At 55.4% G+C, this 21,677-nt stretch overlaps 1 protein-coding gene across 1 annotated transcript in view; it reads right to left on the bottom strand.

The window, feature by feature from the left end:
- CCDC33 (coiled-coil domain containing 33) overlaps positions 1-21,677 on the bottom strand; it is an 83,351-nt gene that overhangs the window by 11,983 nt on the left and 49,691 nt on the right. Inside the window, exons 10-13 of the mRNA XM_064158175.1 lie at positions 15,654-15,783; positions 15,434-15,555; positions 14,057-14,128; positions 3,449-3,577 (exon numbers count right to left, since the gene is read on the bottom strand). Of these exons, the coding sequence (XP_064014245.1) occupies positions 3,449-3,577; positions 14,057-14,128; positions 15,434-15,555; positions 15,654-15,783 (453 nt within the window). The remainder of the gene's footprint in view (positions 1-3,448; positions 3,578-14,056; positions 14,129-15,433; positions 15,556-15,653; positions 15,784-21,677) is intronic.

The raw sequence follows: 21,677 nt of genomic DNA, 5'->3' as shown, positions 1-21,677 counted from the left end.
TCCTTTTACACCACCCTTGTTGCTTGTAGCATCTTCACCAGTCCCAGCACCCTTGGATCCTTTGCAGCACCTTCACCTCTCCCTCTGCACCACCCTTTTCCACTGCAGCATCCTCATCCTTCACACCATCCTCTCCTCTTGCCAGCAAGCCACCTTTGCAAGGACCAGCCCCTGAGCTCAGTGTCTGCCCATGCTGGAGGTCCTCTCCCAGCTTCCCTTAGTTCAGAAGACCTCAATCAACAAACCCAGGAGCCCAAACTCTCCTCAGAGCTCATCCAGCAGCTGGAAATGAATCCAAGCCGAGGGGTCCCGATGCAAGAATTCCTGCTCACCACCACCACCACTACCTGCTCCTCCACACCACAGTCTTCCAGCCCCCGCAAAACCAAAAACAAAGCCCTTTAGCATGTAACAATCGACAGGTCAGGAGTGTAGAGGTGATAGGAGCAGGGAGAGAAAGGCAAATGTTTGAAGAGGCTGGAGAAAACTCCCCCCCCACCCTTTCTCCACCACCTCCTAATCGTTAAGTGCTGCTTGTAAATTATTCATCGGCTGGAAAGAAAGGCACAAATCTCTCCAGCAAAGAGGGCAGGAGCACAGGGTAAGGCTGAGCCCAGCAGAAAGCTCAGCCTCAGGTCAGAAAGTTCACCCTCAAACCTTGCCTAAGCTTACAGAGAGGGTGGGTGTTGGTCTAATATCCCAGCCCCAAACCCACGCAGAGGATTTCCTTGCCCGGGTGGGACCGGGGCAGGTTTTACCCCACGCTCTTAAAGGTCTTTTCCAACCTAAACGCTCCTCTAGCTCCCATAATATTCCTCCTGGCTTTGTTTTCTTCACCCTACCCCCCCCCCCCCCCCCCCCGCCCTCCCCTCCCATCACCTTTTAATGACAGCCCTTAACGAGCAGAACCAGAGCAGGACCTCCAAAGCCGCAGGGTAGAGCTGGGTGGGGAGGGGGGAATCCCAGTTTGATCAACTCGAGCAGACTGGGGTGAAGTGACAAGGCTGTGATCAGCCAAGTTCTCCCCCTCTAGACATCTTCTTCCCCCTCCTCCTTACCCAAGACCCCCGCTGAGAGGAGGGAGAGGAGGTGAGGGAGGGGGGGGACACACGATGATGGCTGTCATGTCCCTTCTCCCTCCTCTACACATGCTCCATTAGTAGGGTGTCAGCTCTGATTCCCGGGGCTGTCAGCAGATGGCTTTGCCAAAGCTTTTTGAGCCCGGTGGGAAGAATTGGTGCTTGAGGGGGAAGAAGAAGGCAAAATCCCCCCAGACTCACCCCAAACCCACCCCAAAATAAAAGGCAAAAGGAAGAAAGCTGTTGTCAGAGGGTGGGGTGGAAATAATCGTCCCAACAGTGATGCTTTTGGGTGCTTTAAGCCTGAAGAAGAGCTAAAAAAGCTCGGGCAGAGGTGCCCAGGGCTTGTGTAAACCTTTCCTAGCATCCTTGTGCCCCACTTCAGGCTTCAAAGTGGGATGCTGGGAAGCATCCCTGAGACAGCTTCCTCCTGGCTTTCTTGCCACAGAGATGGATCATAGAAGCAGGCAGGGTGGGAAGGGAGCACAAGGAGCAGGCAGTGCCAACCCCCCTGCCATGCCCAGGGACACCCTACCCTAGAGCAGCCTCACCACAGCCTCAGCCAGCCTGGCCTCAAACACCTCCAGCCATGGGGCCTCAACCCCCTCCCTGGGCAACCCATTCCAGCCTCTCACCACTCTCCTGCCCAACAACTTCCTCCTCCCCTCCAGCCTCACTCTCCCCACCTCCAGCTCTGCTCCATTCCCCCCACTCCTGACACTCCCTCACAGCCTCAAAAGTCCCTCCCCAGCTTTTTTGGAGCCCCCTTCAGACCCTGCAAGGCCACAAGAAGGTCCCCTGGGAGCCTCCTCTGCTGCAGCCTGCACAGCCCCAACTCTTTCAGGCTGTGCTCACAGCAGAGCTGCTGCAGCCTCTGAGCATCCTCCTGGCCCTGCTCTGGACACTCTCCAGCATCTCCACAGCCCTCTTGGCCCAGGGGCTCCAGAGCTGGATGCAGCACTCCAGGTGGGCTCTCAGCAGAGCAGAGCAGAGGGGCAGAATCTCCTCCCTGGCCCTGCTGGCCACACTGCTGCTGCTGCAGCCCAGCCTCTGCTTGACCCTCAGGCCAGATGCTCTGGTGAGGATCCATTGAGGAGGACTGGGAGCTTCAGGGGGCATCAGCACAACCCACTCCTCCCCCCCCCCCCCCCCCCCCCCCCCAAATAAAAGCAAGGGACCAGACCACATAGAGGTGCCAGGCTTGGATCCTGTGTGGCTTTGGAGAGTGCTGGGGGCTGCTGTGGCAAGTCCAGTCCATCAAACTGGGAGCTTGGTGGTATTGAAGCTGTGCTGGGGGTGGGGGGGTGGGGGCACCACCACTTCCCCCTTCCCCTCCTTTCCCCCTCCTCCACAATCCCCATTACAGGTTTCCATTAGGCTGGGCATGGAAAAGGGAAGCAATAAAGCTCAGTGGGTTGGAGGAATTCAAACAGCTGGAGGGGAGAGGGCAAAAAAAAAAATCATCATCACTTTGCTCTTTTACTCCTCCCCCCTCCCCTCCTCTCCCCTCCTTATTATGATTATTTTTATAGCTGTTATTTCATTCCTAATTTTCTTCCTGCCTCATGGGGTGAGAGAGATTGTGGTGAAGATGATGGTGAAGGAATAACTAGGAGGAGGTAGAGGGTGGTGGAGAGGAAGATTTGGGGCACTGCAAGACCACCCCTCCCCCCCTCCCCCCCTTCTTTTCCCTTTCCCTCCTAGCTACTTAATAAGCAGAATTGGGGTTTAATGACCTGCTCTTTTCCCCCCTCCCCAGCCAGCTGGCTGAAAGTACAGGAAGGTTGGGTTTGAATTAATCCAAGGGCTCCATTTAGCAGTACAAAGAGGAGGAGGAGAAGCAGCAGCTGCCTTTCCCATTTTCTTTTCTTTTCTTGGCTTGTTATTTCCCTCCCACCCTGGAGCAGAAAGGTAGGGAGCTGGAGGTGCCTGAGGTCTTCTCCCACATAATGCAACGGGAGACAGGAGGGGATTTGTTAAATGGCTTTGGGATTGAGCAGTCAGCTGGAAGCTGCTCCAGCAGGAGGGATTGCTCAGGGCTTGCTCTGTCTCCCACCTCACCCCACACCTCCAGCATCATCACACCCTCCCCCCCCCCCAGACACACACACAAAGCAACCATCAAGCAGCGATGGCAAAGCTGCTCCATGGGCATGGCACCAGAAACGATTGGCACAGGCAGGCTGTGGGTAAAAGCCTTCTGCTCCCAGCAGTGCACATGTTAGATGGTTAGAGGTTAAATTTTGGGGGGGAGGTGGGGGTGTTCTGACTGGTTCCTGCTGTTATAAGCCCCCCAAGGAGCTGGCAGGATGATGCAGAGGTAGCAAGGAGGTGGTGTGGTGGTGCCAGCTGCTCTCCTGGCTTCTTACCTGGCAATAAAGTGGGTGCCCACGGCTTGTGTGTAGCTCTTCACCCCTTTTGAGCTTGGTGGTGGTGGTGGTGAGGTCCAGCTTGGGAAGGGCATCACTGCCCAGAGGAGTCAGGAATTCTGCTGGTCTCTGTGGAGGGAGAGGCAATGAGCTGTAGAATGCTGGCCTGGCTCAGGAGCAGTGTGGGCAGCAGGACAAGGGAGGTTCTTCTGCCCCTGTGCTCAGCACTGTTCAGGCCACCCCTGCAGTGCTGTGTCCAGTTCTGGGCTCCTCCACTGCAGAGAGCTGCTGAGGTGCTGGAAGGTGTTTGGAGCAGGGCAGCAAGGCTGGGGAGGGGCCTGGAGCACAGCCCTGTGAGGAGAGGCTGAGGGAGCTGGGGGGGTGCAGCCTGCAGCAGAGGAGGCTCAGGGCAGAGCTCATTGCTGCCTGCAGCTGCCTGCAGGGAGGCTGTAGCCAGCTGGGGTTGGGCTCTGCTGCCAGGCAGCCAGCAGCAGCAGAAGGGGACCCAGGCTGAAGCTGTGGCAGGGCAGGTCTGGGCTGGCTGTGAGGAGGAAGTTGCTGGCAGAGAGAGTGATTGGCATTGGAATGGGCTGCCCAGGGAGGTGGTGGAGTGGCTGTGGCTGGAGGTGTTGCAGCCAAGCCTGGCTGGGGCACTTAGTGCCATGGTCTGGTTGGTTGGGCAGGGCTGGGTGCTAGGCTGGGCTGGCTGAGCCTGGAGCTCTCTTCCAACCTGCTTGATCCTATGACTGGCCAGGGCTGGGTGCTAGGTTGGGCTGGCTGAGCTTGGAGCTCTCTTCCAACCTGCCTGGTTCTAGGATTCAGTGATTCCATGCCCATCTCTACCCACCCTGGGCAGGCAGGACATTGGTTCTGCTTCAAAGGGATGCTAAAAGAGCCTTGTCCCCCAGGTGCTGGCCCCAGCTCTGGTGCCTGCTGGCTGCTGTCCCTCTGGCAGAGCTGCAGCCTCCTGCCAGACGCTGCTGCCGGCAGCCTTAATGCGATTTGCCCTGGCCCTCATTTCCCGCCCGGGGCTCTGCTGACCTGGCTCCCCCCTCCTCCAGCCTGGCTTTGATAGACTCCCACTTAATCCAGTTAGAGGGGGAAGTTGGCCCTAACAGAATAAATGATGGAGTCCACGTGCTGCTCCTCATCCCCTGCCATCAAGGTCACCCCTACTGCAGTCCTGGAAGGCTAAAAGACCTCTTAGATATCTTGGGCTTGCCCCTTCTGCTGCTGGGGGAAGCAAGGGTGGGAGGAAGACAAAGGCTTGGGGCATGATGTCCCCTCCCAAAGTGCCAAACAGGGAGCCACAGGTGGTTGCCCAAATAAAGGCATGCAAGCCCTGGGGTCACCTCACATGGTCAGTGTGGCAAGTGCCATCCTGATGGGTGAATCTCTGCGGCCAAAGGAGCCTCAGCCCTTGGGCAAGGAGTGGAAGTGGAGCTAAGTTGCAAGTAGTTGGCTCTATGATTTCATGACTCTGTGATTGTATGACTCCATGAGGTTATGGCTCTATGATTTCATGGCTCTATGATTGTATGACTCTATGAGGTTATGGCTCTGTGGCTCTATGATTGTATGACTCTATGATGTTATGGCTCTATGATTTCATGGTTCTATGAGGTTATGACTCTATGGCTCTATGATTCTATGGCTCTATGATTCTATGACTCTATGATGTTATGGCTCTATGATCCTATGATTTTTATGGCTCTATGATCCTATGATTTTATGGCTCTAGGATTCTATGACTCTATGATGTTATGGCTCTATGATTTCATGGCTCTATGATTCTATGACTCTATGATCTTATGGCTCTATGGCTCTATGTTTTCATGGCTCTAGGATTCTATGACTCTATGATGTTATGGCTCTATGGCTCTATGATTTCATGGCTCTAGGATTCTATGACTCTATGATGTTATGGCTCTATGATCCTATGATTTTATGGCTCTAGGATTCTATGACTCCATGATGTTATGGCTCTATGATCCTATGATTTTATGGCTCTAGGATTCTATGACTCTATGATGTTATGGCTCTATGGCTCTATGATTTAATGGCTCTAGGATTCTATGACTCTATGATGTTATGACTCTATGGCTCTATGATTTCATGGCTCTAGGATTCTATGACTCTATGATGTTATGGCTCTATGGCTCTATGATTTCATGGCTCTAGGATTCTATGACTCTATGATGTTATGGCTCTATGGCTCTATGATTTTATGGCTCTATGACTCTGTGACTCTATGGCTCTGTAACTACAATTCTATGACTCTGTGATGTTATGGCTCTATGAGTTCCTACCTGGAGCTGTTCAAGGCAGGACTGGACGTGGCACTTGGTGCCATGGTCTAGCCTTGAGCTCTGTGGTAAAGGGCTGGACTTGATGATCTGTGAGGTCTCTTCCAACCTTGGTGATACTGTGAGACTGTGATTCTATGACTCTATGATTTTATGGCTCTATGATTCTATGACTCTATGATTTTATGTCTCTATGATTCTATGACTACAATGTTATGGCTCTATGAGTCTATGATTCTATGACTCTGTGATTTTATGGCTCTATGAGTCTATGATTCTATGACTCTATAATGTTATGGGTCTATGATTCTATGATTCTATGGCTCTATGATTCTATGACTCTATGATTTTATGGCTCTATGACTCTATAATTTTATGGCTCTATGACTGCAATTCTATTACTCTATGACTATGATTGTATGACTCCATAATTCTATGGCTCTATGATTCCATGGCTCTATGATTCTATGGCTCTATGATTCTAGGACTATGATTTTATAGCTCTATGATTCTATGACTCTATAATGTTATGGCTCTATGAGTCTATGATTCTATGGCTTTATGATTCTATGACTCCATGATGTTATGGGTCTATGACTCTATGATTTTATGGCTCTATGAATCTATGACTCTATAATTTTATGGCTCTATGAGTCTATGATTCTATGACTCTATGAAGTTATGGCTCTATGACTCTATGATTTTATGGCTCTATGATTCTATGACCCTATGATTTTATGGCCTTATGACTCTATGATATTATGTCTCTATGACTATAATTTTATGGCTCTATGATTGCGATTCTATGACTCTATGACTATGATTGTATGACTCCATAATTCTATGGCTCTATGATTCCATGGCTCTATGATTCTATGGCTCTATGATATTATGGCTCTATGACTTTATGATTCTATGGCTCTATGACTATGATTTTATGACTCTATGATTTTATGGCTCTATGATTCTATGACTCTATGATGTTATGGGTCTATGACTATGATTTTATGGCTCTATGATTCTATGGCTCTATGATGTTATGGTTCTATGACTCTATGATTTTATGGCTCTATGATTCTATGACTCTATAATTTTATGACTCTATGAGTCTATGATTTTATGGCTCTATGATTCTATGACTCTATGATTTTATGGCTCTATGAGTCTATGATTCTATGACTCTATAATGTTATGGCTCTATGAGTCTATGATTCTATGGCTCTATGATATTATGGCTCTATGACTTTATGATTCTATGACTCTATGACTATGATTTTATGACTCTATGATTCTATGACTCTATGATTCTATGGCTCTGTGATTCCATGGCTCTATGATATTATGGCTCTATGACTTTATGATTCTATGGCTCTATGACTATGGTTTTATGACTCTCTGATTTTATGACTCCATGATTCTATGGCTCTATGATTCCATGGCTCTATGATTCTATGACTCTATGATATTATGGCTCTACAACTTTATGATTCTATGGCTCTATGACTATGATTTTATGACTCTATGATTTTATGACTCTATGATTCTATGGCTCTATGATTCTATGGCTCTATGATTCTCTGGCTCTATGATTCTACGACTCTATGTTTCTATGACTCTATGATCTACACCATGGCTTGCCCCACCCACCCCTTCCCCTCCACTCCCCTCCCCCTTGCAGATGCTCTCCTGCCTTCATCATCTGAGCAATCAAACCCCCAACGCCCGCTCCAAATTGGCCGGGGGTGTGGGCACCGACCAAGTGGCCCTCGGTGGGGATTGCTCCGTGCCTGCACCCAGCCTCGCCTCGTTAGCGCCGCTAACGAGGGCAGCCAGCCGGAGGAATCGTCCGGAGGCATCCCCGTGCCCTCCTTCATCTCCTCCTCATTAACACCATCAGCATCACCTCCCTTGTGCCGCCGCCGCCGCTGCCGCCGTCGCCTTTCATTGCCCCGACCCTGAGCTCTTCCAGCATCAAAGGCGGGGTGAAGCTCGCTCCCTCCCCCGCCCCACCACTCTCCTCCTTCCCCTAGGGGCTAACATCATGCAAAATGCAACAGTTTAGGGCTCAGCCTGCAATTACCCTGCCCGGCGGACAGCTGCTCCCCGCCGCGCCGCAGCCAAGGCCAGCCCGGCCCCGCCGCCGCTGCCGGTCCGAGCATCCTCTGCTCTTAATTCAATTAGCGCTGCCCTGAACGATCCCTCGGGACGGGGGAGGTGGAAAGCAACAAATTTGCCTTAACAAAGACGTTCCCTGCTCGCTTGGTTTGGGTTTTTTGTTCCTTTTGGCTTTTTCTTGCCTGCTTCCTTACCAGCTCGGCTCTCTCTGCCTTGCGACGTGATGCCACAACGATGCCATCCCCCCCTCCAGGCAGGGGAATGGGAGATGGGTTTGATTGACAGCTGTCAATCCTAGAAGCGTGCCATTGTTCGGGGTGGGAAAAAAAAAAAGCCTCTAAGATCGTCGAGCCCGACCCTTAAGAGATGGCAAGCAGCAGATGGGATGGCAGCAGTCCTGCTGTGCCAAAAGCCCTCGGAGGGTTTGCTGGCACGTCAGGAGAAGGGGAGGGTGATGCTCCCCCTCCCAGAACAGGACTTCCTTCTATCTCCTTGCTCCCCAAGGCAATCCTTCCTTGTATCCTCCAGGATGAGTGATGCTCCCCCAAACAACCCTTCCCTGTATCCTCCAGGATGAGTGATGCTCCCCCAAACAACCCTTCCCTGTATCCCCCAGGATGAGTGATGCTCCCCCAAACAATCCTTCCCTGTATCCCCCAGGATGAGTGATGCTCCCCCAAACAACCCTTCCCTGTATCCTCCAGGATGAGTGATGCTCCCCCAAACAACCCTTCCCTGTATCCTCCAGGATGAGTGATGCTCCCCCAAGCAACTCTTCCCTGTATCCCCCAGGATGAGTGATGCTCCCCCAAACAACCCTTCCCTGTATCCTCCAGGAAGAGTGATGCTCCCCCAAACAACCCTTCCCTGTATCCTCCAGGATGAGTGATGCTCCCCCAAACAACCCTTCCCTGTATCCCCCAGGATGAGTGATGCTCCCCCAAACAATCCTTCCCTGTATCCCCCAGGATGAGTGATGCTCCCCCAAACAACCCTTCCCTGTATCCTCCAGGATGAGTGATGCTCCCCCAAACAACCCTTCCCTGTATCCTCCAGGATGAGTGATGCTCCCCCAAGCAACTCTTCCCTGTATCCCCCAGGATGAGTGATGCTCCCCCAAACAACCCTTCCCTGTATCCTCCAGGATGAGTGATGCTCCCCCAAACAACCCTTCCCTGTATCCTCCAGGATGAGTGATGCTCCCCCAAGCAATCCTTCCTTGTATCCTCCAGGATGAGTGATGCTCCCCCAAACAACCCTTCCCTGTATCCCCAGGATGAGTGATGCTCCCCCAAACAACCCTTCCCTGTATCCCCCAGGAAGAGTGATGCTCCCCCAAACAACCCTTCCCTGTATCCCCCAGGAAGAGTGATGCTCCCCCAAACAACCCTTCCCTGTATCCTCCAGGATGAGTGATGCTCCCCCAAACAACCCTTCCCTGTATCCTCCAGGATGAGTGATGCTCCCCCAAACAACCCTTCCCTGTATCCTCCAGGATGAGTGATGCTCCCCCAAACAACCCTTCCCTGTATCCTCCAGGAAGAGTGATGCTCCCCCAAGCAATCCTTCCCTGTATCCTCCAGAATGAGTGATGCTCCCCCAAAACAAACCTTCCTTTCACACCCCACCCCACCCCCCCCCCCCCCCCCCCAGGGCATGATTTGGGGATATAAACCCCCACACACATTTTGAGGCTTGGGGAGGCCAAACCTGTGCAGGCAGAGCCATGAGGCTGCTCAGAGGGCTGCAGAAGGTCTGCTCTGAGCACAGGCTGAGAGAGTTGGGGTTGTGCAGCCTGGAGAAGAGAAGGCTTCAAGGAGACCTTGGAGTGGCCTTCCAGGATCTGAAGGGGGCTACAGGAAGGCTGGGGAGGGACTATTGACAAGGTCTGGGAATGACATGAGGAGAAGGTTTGAAGTGGCAGAGGGGAGATTGAGACTGGATGCTAGGAAAGGGTTCTTTAGAGTGAGGGTGGTGAGAGACTGGCACAGGTTGAGGGTGGTGAGACACTGGCAAAGGTTTCCCAGGGAGGTTGTGGAGCACAGAATCACCCAATGTGATCAGAGATCACATTGGGTGATTCTGTGCTCCACAACCTCCCTGGAGATGTTCAAGGCCAGGTTGGATGAGACAGTGAACGACCTGGGTGCATTGCTGAGCCTGTGCCTGGATATCCCAAGGTCAAAGTCCTCATTCTTGGGTAAGAGACTGAATTTGGGGTGGAGAAAAGGAGAGGGAAGGGAAGAGAGGAGTCCTGTCCTGAGCCATCAGCCTCTCTGGGAGTGGGTGAGGGTGGAGGTGGGTGAGGATGGAGATGGGTGAGGATGGAGATGGATGAGGATGGAGATGGATGAGGATGGAGGTGGGTGAGGATGGAGGTAGGCAAGGAGGGAGGTGGGTGAGGATGGAGGTAGATGAGGATGGAGGTGGGTGAGGATGGAGATGGGTGAGGATGGAAATGGATGAGGATGGAGATGGGTGAGGATGGAGGTGGGTGAGGATGGAGGTGAATGAGGATGGAGATGGGTAAGGATGGAGGTGAATGAGGATGGAGGTGGGTGAGGATGGAGGTGGGTGAGGATGGAGGTGGGTGAGGATGGAAGTGGATGAGGATGGAGATGGGTGAGGATGGAGGTAGGCAAGGAGGGAGGTGGATGAGGATGGAGGTGGGTGAGGATGGAGATGGGTGAGGATGGAAGTGGATGAGGATGGAGATGGGTGAGGATGGAGGTAGGCAAGGAGGGAGGTGGATGAGGATGGAGGTGGGTGAGGATGGAGGTGAACGAGGATGGAGATGGGTGAGGGTGGAAGTGGATGAGGATGGAGGTGGGTGAGGATGGAGGTAGGCAAGGAGGGAGGTGGATGAGGATGGAGATGGGTGAGGATGGAGGTGAACGAGGATGAAGATGGGTGAGGGTGGAGGTGGCTGAGGGTGAGGGTGGAGGTGTCTGAGGCTGGCTGCAGAGTTTCTCACCCACCCCCCCCTCCGCCACAGCCTTTAATTCGCTAAAGCCTCAGCGTTTTGCTGAGGTCTTTGATTTCTTTGTCTCCCGGAGATGATCAAAGCCTTTTGTTCTCCTTTAGGTTCCGAAGAAGAGAGCGCAGAGGGATGAAATCAAGGGGGAAATCAGTCGGGTGTGGGGAGGAGGGGGGCACAGCACACACAAATCCGGAGGTCTCGCTGCTTTTACAAGCCAGGGGTGGGGGGGGGGGTGGGGGTGGTGTGGGGTGGGTGTGGGGTTGCAACCCAGCATTGCCCTTTCCTGGATGCTCATCCCTGGTGTCAGGGCTTTTAATAAAACAGCTACTCCAGACCTTTTCCCTGTGGCTATCACTAATGGAACAAGGGGTCTAGGACCCTGCAGAGATACCGGGGGATGAGTCCTGCTTACAGGGAGCCCTTTAACCCTTTCCTCTTGTCGGACTAGATGAACCTTTAAAGATCCCTTCCAAGTCGATTCTGTGATCCCTAGAAACAACCTGGCACTGAGGATGCTTTCCCGAGCCTCAATGTGAGCACCCAAGGCCAAGCTCAGGAGCAATCCAGATCCTCTTGGTAGGACTGAGTGGAAGCCCTTGGAGAGGCCACAGAGCAGCTGAGATTTACAACCTGCCTCAAGCACGTTGGGGAGTGCAGAGGGCTCAGGGTTTCTTTAGCTGCTGCTTGGTATGAAGAGCAAAGTTCTGCCTCTGCAGCTCTCCACATTGAAACAGGAGGAGAAGTGAGAGGAGCTGGGTGAGTCCTGTTCTGCTTTGCCACCTGGCTGGGGAGAGCTCTGGGGTGAAAGGGCATGGGGCAGAGGAAGCAAGGATGCTGCAGCTTCTCACATCCTGGGGATGGGCAGGGGTGCTGGGGCTGCTCACATCTCCAAGGTGGGCAGGGGTGCTGGGGCTGCTGGCATCTGAGAATGGGCAGCAATTCTGGGGCTCCTGGCACCTCAAGGATGAGCAAGGACATTGGAGCTCCTTGCACTCTGGAGACAGGAGAGGATACTGGGGCTCTTGGCACCCTGGCACCAGGCAGGGTATCTCTGGGGCTCCTGGCACTGTGAGGGCAGGCAGGGATGCTGGAGCTCCTCAGAGCACAGAGACTGACAGGGATGCTGGAGCTCCTTAGAGTCCAGGGACAGGTAGGGATGCTGGAGCTTTTTAGAGCCTAAGGACAAGCAGAGACTCTGGACCTCCCCACAGCCCAGGGACAGGTAGGGATGCTGGAGCTCCCCACAACCCAGGGACTGGCAGGGATGCTGGAGCTCCTCAGAGTCCAGGGACAGGTAGGGATGTTGGAACTCCCCACAGCCCAGGGACTGGCAGGGATGCTGGAGCTCCTCAGAGTCCAGGGACAGGTAGGGATGTTGGAACTCCCCACAGCCCAGGGACTGGCAGGGATGCTGGAGCTCCTCAGAGTCCAGGGACAGGTAGGGATGTTGGAACTCCCCACAGCCCAGGGACTGGTAGGGATGCTGGAGCTCCTCACACCTCCAGGGTAGGCAGGGATTCTGGGGCTCCTGATACCTGTGGGACAGGCAGGGATGCTGAAGCTCCTTGCAGCCCAAGGACATCCCTGCTGTGAAGCCTGCCTCACTGCCTGGCTGAGTCCATCAGGTCCTGCACTGCTGTCTGTGCCTCTTTGCCCCTCTCCAGCCTCTTCTTGCTGTCCATAAGCTCAGGACTAACCCAGGAGCTGAGAGCTCAGAAATCCTACCCTCAAGCATCCCTCAGAGCTCAGGGACAACCCTGCTGTGAAGTCTGCCCCACTGCCTGGCTGAGTCCATCAGGTCCTGCACTGCTGTCTGTGCCTCTTTGCCCCTCTCCAGCCTCTTCTTGCTGTCCATAAGCTCAGGACTAACCCAGGAGCTGAGAGCTCAGAAATCCTACCCTCAAGCATCCCTGGAAGCTTGGAGCCGCCTGAAAGGCTTGAGGAGGGGTCCCTCCCCTGCAGCCACACCAACATCTCTGCCTCCTGCTGGCTTGCGACCTGGGGACGTGGAAGATCACAGCCGGCTGGAGCTGGGGCATCTTCCTCAGGAAGAAATCCTGCCTTCCAGGCAAGGAGAAAAAGGGGAGCCTTGGCAAGCAGGGGGAGTAGCCCAAGCTTGCCCTCACCCCTCTCCACAGCAGCTCGCTCATCGATTTGCATGGCTCGGGGGTCTGTCTGCCTGAGCCGCCGGATGAAACGAAGCAGACAGAGAGCCCAAGGCCACCTCTGCCTCTCCTCTCTGTTCCGTCGCTTGTTTGCTTTCCACTCCCAGCTCTTACATACATTAAGGAAGGCAGGGCTGGAGGGGAAGGCGGAGGAGGAGGAGGAGGAGAGGAAAGGGGAGGGGGGAGGGAGGTAGAAAAGGAGAGGTTGGACGACGACGACGACGAGGAGGAGGAGGAGGGGGGCAAGCAAATCTCAGCTCCCAGATCAAAACCATAATCAGCTAAATGAATTCCGCAGCATTTTCCCGCATGACTGCGAGTGATAATTTAGTGCAGCAGCCAGCTGGAAGCAAAAGGATTAATTCTGCACTTAGTGACACCCCTGTGAATAATTCATCACGGCACACATCCCTTTTGGCTGACCCCCCCGCCCCCCACCCTCTTCCCATCTCCTGGGCAAGACCCTTTACCGGCTCGCCCTGGAGGATGCTGCAGCATCCACACCTCTCTCGCTGTTAAGGAGAGGCTTGAAGGGGAGCAAGGGCTGGAGGATGAGATGGGTCAGGCTGAGTGGGCTACATCCCAAACCTTTCCCCCAGATCCTGGCTCTGAGGGTTGCTGAGGTTCCCTCCCTGGGAGGAGCAGCTCAGATCCCTCCCTGGGAGGAGCAGCTCAGATCCCCTCCCTGCTGCGGCTGCGAGCGCAGGAGGCTGAGGAGAAGTGGACATTTGTCACCGCGGTTAACCAGCCTGGTCCTTCTCTGCCTGCAGACGGTGCACAGCCTCTCTCAAATCCCCTGCCTGCCTGCCTCCAGCTGGGATTTCCCGGGAATAGGAGCCCTGCCAAAGGGATGGGATGCACAAGGGCCGGGAATGGTGCAGCTGCCTGGAGGAGCGATCCAGAGCTCCCGAGGGATAAAACTCAGGATCTGGCCCAGCTGAGCCCTGCCTGAGAGCTTTGGAGAGAGAGTGACAGCTCTAAAGAGCCAGATCTGTCCCCTTGTCCCTCCTTGCCTCGGGGTTCCCCATCCCCAGCAGCTCACCTCTGATGCAAGCAGCTGCAGGCAGAGCTCCACGGTCGGGATGGCTCCGGAGGTGGTTTTGAGGTTGGTGCCCTGGGAAAGAAGAGCGAAGGTCACAGCCTGGGATGGCCTCTGGGTTTCTATCAGGGCTCTTGGTGGCTTTGTCCCACGGAGAAGGCCTTTTTGCATGGGCTTGTAGTGTGCCCAGGTGGCCGATAGAGCAAATGGCATCCTGGTGCAGGGCTCTGTGCTTTGGCCACCACAGCCCCAAGCAGTGCTACAGGCTGGGGACAGAGAGGCTGAGAGCAGGCAGGCAGAGAGGGAGCTGGGGGTGCTGGCAGAGAGGAGCTGCAGAGGAGGCAGCAGTGCCCAGGTGGGCAGCAGAGCCAATGGCATCCTGGGCTGGCTCAGGAGCAGTGTGGGCAGCAGGACAAGGGAGGTTCTTGTGCCCCTGTGATCAGCACTGCTCAGGCCACCCCTGCAGTGCTGTGTCCAGCTCTGGGCTCCTGCATTGCAGAGAGATGCTGAGGTGCTGGAAGGTGTTTGGAGAAGGGCAGCAAGGCTGGGGAGGGGTCTGGAGCACAGCCCTGTGAGGAGAGGCTGAGGGAGCTGGGGGGGTGCAGCCTGCAGCAGAGGAGGCTCAGGGCAGAGCTGATTGCTGCCTGCAGCTGCCTGCAGGGAGGCTGTAGCCAGCTGGGGTTGGGCTCTGCTGCCAGGCAGCCAGCAGCAGAAGAAGGGGACCCAGGCTGAAGCTGTGGCAGGGCAGGTCTGGGCTGGCTGTTGTTAGGAAGTTGCTGGCAGAGAGAGTGATTGGCATTGGAATGGGCTGCCCAGGGAGGTGGTGGAGTGGCTGTGGCTGGAGGTGTTGCAGCCAAGCCTGGCTGGGGCACTTAGTGCCATGGTCTGGTTGGTTGGGCAGGGCTGGGTGCTAGGTTGGGCTGGCTGAGCTTGGAGCTCTCTTCCAGCCTGCTTGATTCTATGATAGGAGGGACAAAGGCTTTGAGCTTGAAGAGGGCAAATTTAGACTGGAGACGAGGAAGAAGTGAGTGTGGTGAGACACTGGCACAGGCTGCCCAAGAGAGGCTGTGGATGGTCCCTCCCTGGAGGCGTTCAAGCCAGGCTGGATGAGGCCTTGAGCAACCTGGGCTAGTGGGAGGTGTCCCTGCCCATGGTGGAAGGGTTGGAACTGGCTGATCTTGAAGGTCCTTTCCAACCCAACCCATCTGAGGCTTGTGTGATCCTCGAGGCCAGGGCTGCCTTTCAAAGCAGGGATCCTGACTTCCCATGGGCTGCTGGGGAGCTCTGCACCAGGCTGCCCCTGTTGAGGCCCACCCAGATGTGGCTTCCTGCCTCCCACCATGCCCCCAGGTCCCAATCACCCCCCAGCCCCCAGCTCACCTGCACAGCCAGGCCCTCCACACGCATCCCACCTCTCCGTGCCACCAGCTGCTGAAAAACACTGCTGGTGAGGGGCAGCACTGAGTATCCCAAGGGAATGAGAGTGCCAGGAGCATCCCAGACTGGCAAAGGAGTGAAAGCAGGTCTTTGAGAACATGGGAAACCAAGACCTGCCCCTGGCCTGGAGGGAGAGCATCTTGAGTGGGGTCTTCAGACTCACTGGTTCTGTATGGATAATATTCAATCACCAGGGCAGTGTCTTCAGAGAAGATGGTGGCCACATCTTGGCCTTGGAAGAGGAAGGAAGTGTCCCAGGTTGGCTTCTCTGGTGGTCCAGCTGCTGGGGATATCTTAGGAGAGAATGGGAAAGAAGTGTCCTTTAAGTTACCTTCTATCAGCAAGCAGAGGGACAGGAGAGAGAGGAGATGTGGTGGGTAAAGAAGAGCAAAAGCTGCATAGCTGATATCCCATCCTTGCCTCCAACTCACCCCTGACATCCCATCCCTGTCTCCAACTCAACCCTGACATCCCATCCCTGCCTCCAACTCAGCCCCTGACATCCCATCCCTGCCTCCAACTCAGCCCCTGACATCCCATCCCTGCCTCCAACTCACCCCTGACATCCCATCCCTGTCTCCAACTCAGCCCCTGACATCCCATCCCTGCCTCCAACTCAACTCCTAACATCCCATCCCTGTCTCCAACTCAACCCTGACATCCCATCCCTGCCTCCAACTCAACCCTGACATCCCATCCCTGTCTCCAACTCAGCCCCTGACATCCCATCCCTGCCTCCAACTCAACCCTGACATCCCATCCCTGTCTCCAACTCAGCCCCTGACATCCCATCCCTGCCTCCAACTCAACCCTGACATCTCATCCCTGTCTCCAACTCAACTCCTAACATCCCATCCTTGCCTCCAGCTCAACCCTGACATCCCATCCCTGCCTCCAGCTCAACCCTGACATCCCATCCCTGCCTACAACTCAGCCCCTGACATCCCATCCCTTCCTCCAACTCAACCCTAACATCCCATCCCTGCCTCCAACTCAACTCCTAACATCTCATCCCTGCCTCCAACTCACCCCTGACATCCCATCCCTGTCTCCAACTCAACTCCTGACATCCCATCCTTGTCTCCAGCTCAGCCCCTGACATCCCATCCCTGTCTCCAACTCAGCCCCTGACATCCCATCCCTGCCTCCAGCTCAACCCTGACATCCCATTCCTGCCTCCAACTCTGCCTCTAACATCCCATCCCTGTCTCCAACTCAACCCCTGACATCCCATCCCTGTCTCCAACTCAACCCCTGACATCCCATCCTTGTCTCCAGCTCAACCCCTGACATCCCATCCCTGTATCCAACTCAACTCTGACATCTCATCCCTGCCTCCAGCTCAACCCTGACATCCCATCCCTGCCTTCAGTTCAACCTCTAACATCTCATCCCTGCCTCCAGCTCAACCCTGACATCCCCTCCCTGTCTCCAACTCAACCCTGACATCCCATCCCTGCCTCCAACTCAACCTCTAACGTGCCATCCTTGCCTCCAGCTCAACCCCTGACATCCCATCCCTGTCTCCAACTCAACCCCTGACATCCCATCCTTGTCTCCAGCTCAACCCCTGACATCCCATCCCTGTATCCAACTCAACTCTGACATCTCATCCCTGCCTCCAGCTCAACCCTGACATCCCCTCCCTGTCTCCAACTCAACCCTGACATCCCATCCCTGCCTCCAACTCAACCTCTAACGTGCCATCCTTGCCTCCAGCTCAACCCCTGACATCCCATCCTTGCCTCCAACTCTGCCCCTGACATCCCATCCTTGCCTCCAACTCAACCCTGACATCCCATCCCTGCCTCCAACTTAACCCTGACATCCCATCCCTGCCTCCAACTCAACCCCAACATCCCATCCCTGCCTCCAACTTAACCCTGACATCCCATCCCTGCCTCCAACTCAACCCTGACATCCCATCCCTGTCTCCAATTCAACCCTGACATCCCATCCTTGCCTCCAACTCTGCCCCTGACATCCATCCCTGCCTCCAACTCAACCCAGGTGCCTCAACTGCCTTCTTTGTACTCAGTTGCCTCTCTCCAACCTCTTCCTCCCCTTCTGAAGCTGGAGGAGGGAAGCAGCACAGGGTTTAAAAGCAGGATGGGAAGAGGCTGGAGGCTGAATCCAGGGTGAGCCTTTGGCTATCTGTGGGGAAAACTGGACCTTCCCCTTGGGAAAAGCATTTGGGGGGTGCAAGCAGGTTTTTGGGGTGCCTCTATCCACCCCCCAAAGCTTTTCCCAAGCATGAGCATTGGGAATATCAGTAGGTATTGAACAGTGGGCAGAGTGTTTACCCCTGGAGCCACTGAGCTGTCAATTGGCCTCTTTGCATCAGTCACATCCCTGCTGCAGGAGGGAGAGAGGGGGAAAAAAAGAAGGGAATTGTCTCCCTCTGCTCCTGTTTGGACCTGTTAATGCTCATGATGCACCTCAGAGATCCCCAGAAGTGCATTACCCCAACCCTTGGGATTTGATGGTGTGGAAAAGGGTGGGATTGGAATGCTTCAATCCTTCCTACCCCCCTCCTCTCCCCCAAAACAAGAAGCTGCACATCTCCATGATGGGCTGTGAGTGCTGGCTCAGCACCAGGGGGGTTAGCCTGGATGGGAATTTGTCAGGGGTTCAGCATCAGATGGGGATTTTTAGCTGGGATGTAGTTTGGAAGGAGCTCAGGCTGTACCTGGAAGCCCTTAGGGAAAACCACCATGGACTGGGAAAGCTCCCAGCAGATGGATCCAGCTCAGCACCCTCCAACCAGTCTCTGCATGGAAGCCCTTGGGGAAAACCACCATGGACTGGGGCAGCTCCCACAGCCACATCCAGCTCAGCATCCTCCAACCACTCTCTGCATGGAGGTGCTTGCAGCTCCCACAGCCAGATCCAGCTCAGCATCCTCCAACCACTCTCTGTATGGAGGTGCTTGCAGCTCCCACAGCCACATCCAGCTCAGCATCCTCCAACCACTCTCTGCATGGAGGTGCTTGCAGCTCCCACAGCCACATCCAGCTCAGCATCCTCCAACCACTCTCTGTATGGAGGTGCTTGCAGCTCTCACAGCCACATCCAGCTCAGCATCCTCCAACCACTCTCTGTATGGAGGTGCTTGCAGCTCTCACAGCCACATCCAGCTCAGCATCCTCCAACCACTCTCTGCATGGAGGTGCTTGGAGCTCCCACAGCCACATCCAGCTCAGCATCCTCCAACCACTCTCTGCATGGAGGTGCTTGCAGCTCCCACAGCCACATCCAGCTCAGCATCCTCCAAACAGCCTCTGCATGGAGGTGCTTGCAGCTCCCACAGCCAGATCCAGCTCAGCACCCTCCAACCACTCTCTGCATGGAGGTTCTTGCAGCTCCCACAGCCACATCCAGCTCAGCACCCTCCAACCACTCTCTGCATGGAGGTGCTTGCAGCTCCCACAGCCACATCCAGCTCAGCACCCTCCAACCACTCTCTGCATGGAGGTGCTTGCAGCTCCCACAGCCACATCCAGCTCAGCATCCTCCAACCACTCTCTGTATGGAGGTGCTTGGAGCTCCCACAGCCACGTCCAGCTCAGCACCCTCCAACCACTCTCTGCATGGAGGTGCTTGCAGCTCCCACAGCCACGTCCAGCTCAGCACCCTCCAACCACTCTCTGCATGGAGGTGCTTGCAGCTCCCACAGCCACATCCAGCTCAGCATCCTCCAACCACTCTCTGTATGGAGGTGCTTGTAGCTCCCAAAGCCAGATCCAGCTCAGCATCCTCCAACCACTCTCTGTATGGAGGTGCTTGCAGCTCCCACAGCCACATCCAGCTCAGCACCCTCCAACCACTCTCTGCATGGAGGTTCTTGCAGCTCCCACAGCCACATCCAGCTCAGCACCCTCCAACCACTCTCTGCATGGAGGTGCTTGCAGCTCCCACAGCCACATCCAGCTCAGCATCCTCCAACCACTCTCTGTATGGAGGTGCTTGGAGCTCCCACAGCCACATCCAGCTCAGCACCCTCCAACCACTCTCTGTATGGAGGTGCTTGCAGCTCCCACAGCCACATCCAGCTCAGCACCCTCCAACCACTCTCTGCATGGAGGTGCTTGCAGCTCCCACAGCCAGATCCAGCTCAGCACCCTCCAACCACTCTCTACATGGAGGTGCTTGCAGCTCCCACAGCCAGATCCAGCTCAGCACCCTCCAACCAGCCTCTGCATGGAAGTCCTTAGGGATAGGCAACATGGACTGGGGCAGCTCCCAGTAGCCAGATCCAGCTCAGCACCCTCCAACCAGTCTGTGCCTGGAAGTCCTTAGGCAATATGGACTGGGGCAGCTCCCAGCAGACGGCTCCAACTCAGCACCTTCCAACCACTCTCCTCTCTTCCCATCCTCCTTCCCAACCCATCAGGCCATTTGGCCAACCTCACACAGCCCATTTTGGAGTGGGGAAGGGGGAGGGGAGAAAAGCTCCTAAAAAAAAAACCCCACCAGACACCTCCTCCAGTTGCTTTTCCTGGCATCAACCTGCACAAGATGCTGCTTTAGGCTCAGCAGGGAAGGCAAAAAGTCAAACGTGGGAGCATATTGTTGCTTTGACCCCCATTGTCACAGGTCCTGAGCCCACATGGTGCCTCTCACCAGGGCAAGGATGAGGGATGACATCCCTGCTTGCCCCCCACACCTGGTTCTGGGGGGTTGAGGAGGGAGGGGGGCAGCTTGCTGGGGCCAGATGGATGCTCTGCGCCAGGGCGTCAGAGCCGATGAGCTGATCTGGGCAGACGTCTTGGCACAACGACTGCTGCTGCCAAGGGCCACCTGGAGGAGCACAACAAAGGGGATGGGGAGGAGGAGGAATTGGAAGGAGAGGCCTTCACCCTCTCTGGCTACCCCAGCTCATCTCCTGCAGGCTGCTTCAAAGGCAGCGTCATGGGCATGAGGGGGAGAGGTAGAGGTCCGCAGCATCTCTCCTGCCTTCCCAAGAGATGAGGCCATCTCCTGGGCATGTGTGAAGGGTGTGGAGCTCAGAAGAGAGGGAGGTGCTCCAGATTGAGGGAGTGAAACTGGGAGGTCCCCCAAAGGAGATTCATCTTAAGGGAGGCCAACATCACAAAGGCTTGACCTTGGTTCTGGGAGGGCAGAGTCAGTGAGGCTCTCTGTAGGAGGCACAGCCTGGTGCTCATCCACCTCATGAGCTACTCACTGCCACCAGCCTGTCCATCACCCCAGGAGCTCCTCACTGCCACCAGCCTGCCCACCACCCCAGGAGCTCCTCACTGCCACCAGCCTGCCCACCACCCCAGGAGCTTCCCACTGCCACTATCCTGCCCACCACCCCAGGAGCTTCCCACTGCCACTATCCTGCCCACCACCCCAGGAGCTTCCCACTGCCACCATCCTGCCCACCACCCCATGAGCTCCTCACTGCCATCAGCCTGCCTACCACCCCAGGAGCTTCCCACTGCCACCAGCCTGCCCACCACCCCAGGAGCTTCCCACTGCCACCATCCTGCCCACCACCCCATGAGTTCCTCACTGCCACCACCCTGCCCATCACCCCAGGAGCTTCCCACTGCCACCAGCCTGTCCATCACCCCAGGAGCTCCTCATTGCCACCATCCTGCCCACCACCCCATAAGCTCCTCACTGCCATCAGCCTGTCCATCACCCCATGAGCTTCCCACTGCCACCACCCTGCCCATCACCCCATCAGCTTCCCACTGCCACCACCCTGCCCACCACCCCAGGAGCTTCCCACTGCCACCACCCTGCCCATCACCCCAGGAGCTTCCCACTGCCACCAGCCTGCCCATCACCCCATCAGCTTCCCACTGCCACCACCCTGCCCACCACCCCATCAGCTTCCCACTGCCACCATCCTGCCCACCACCCCATGAGCTCCTCACTGCCACCATCCTGTCCACCACCCCATGAGCTCCTCACTGCCACCAGCCTGTTCATCACCCCATGAGCTTCCCACTGCTACCAGCCTGTCCATCACCCCATGAGCTCCTCACTGCCACCACCCTGCCCATCACCCCAGGAGCTTCCCACTGCCACCATCCTGTCCATCACCCCATGAGCTCCTCACTGCCACCATCCTGTCCACCACCCCATGAGCTTCCCACTGCCACCAGCCTGTCCACCACCCCATCAGCTTCCCACTGCCACCAGCCTGTCCATCACCCCATGAGCTCCTCACTGC

This window comes from Pogoniulus pusillus, chromosome 17 (assembly GCF_015220805.1).
Source record: "Pogoniulus pusillus isolate bPogPus1 chromosome 17, bPogPus1.pri, whole genome shotgun sequence".
NCBI classification, from domain to species: Eukaryota; Metazoa; Chordata; class Aves; order Piciformes; family Lybiidae; genus Pogoniulus; species Pogoniulus pusillus.
This window is presented reverse-complemented; position numbering and strand designations above follow the sequence as displayed.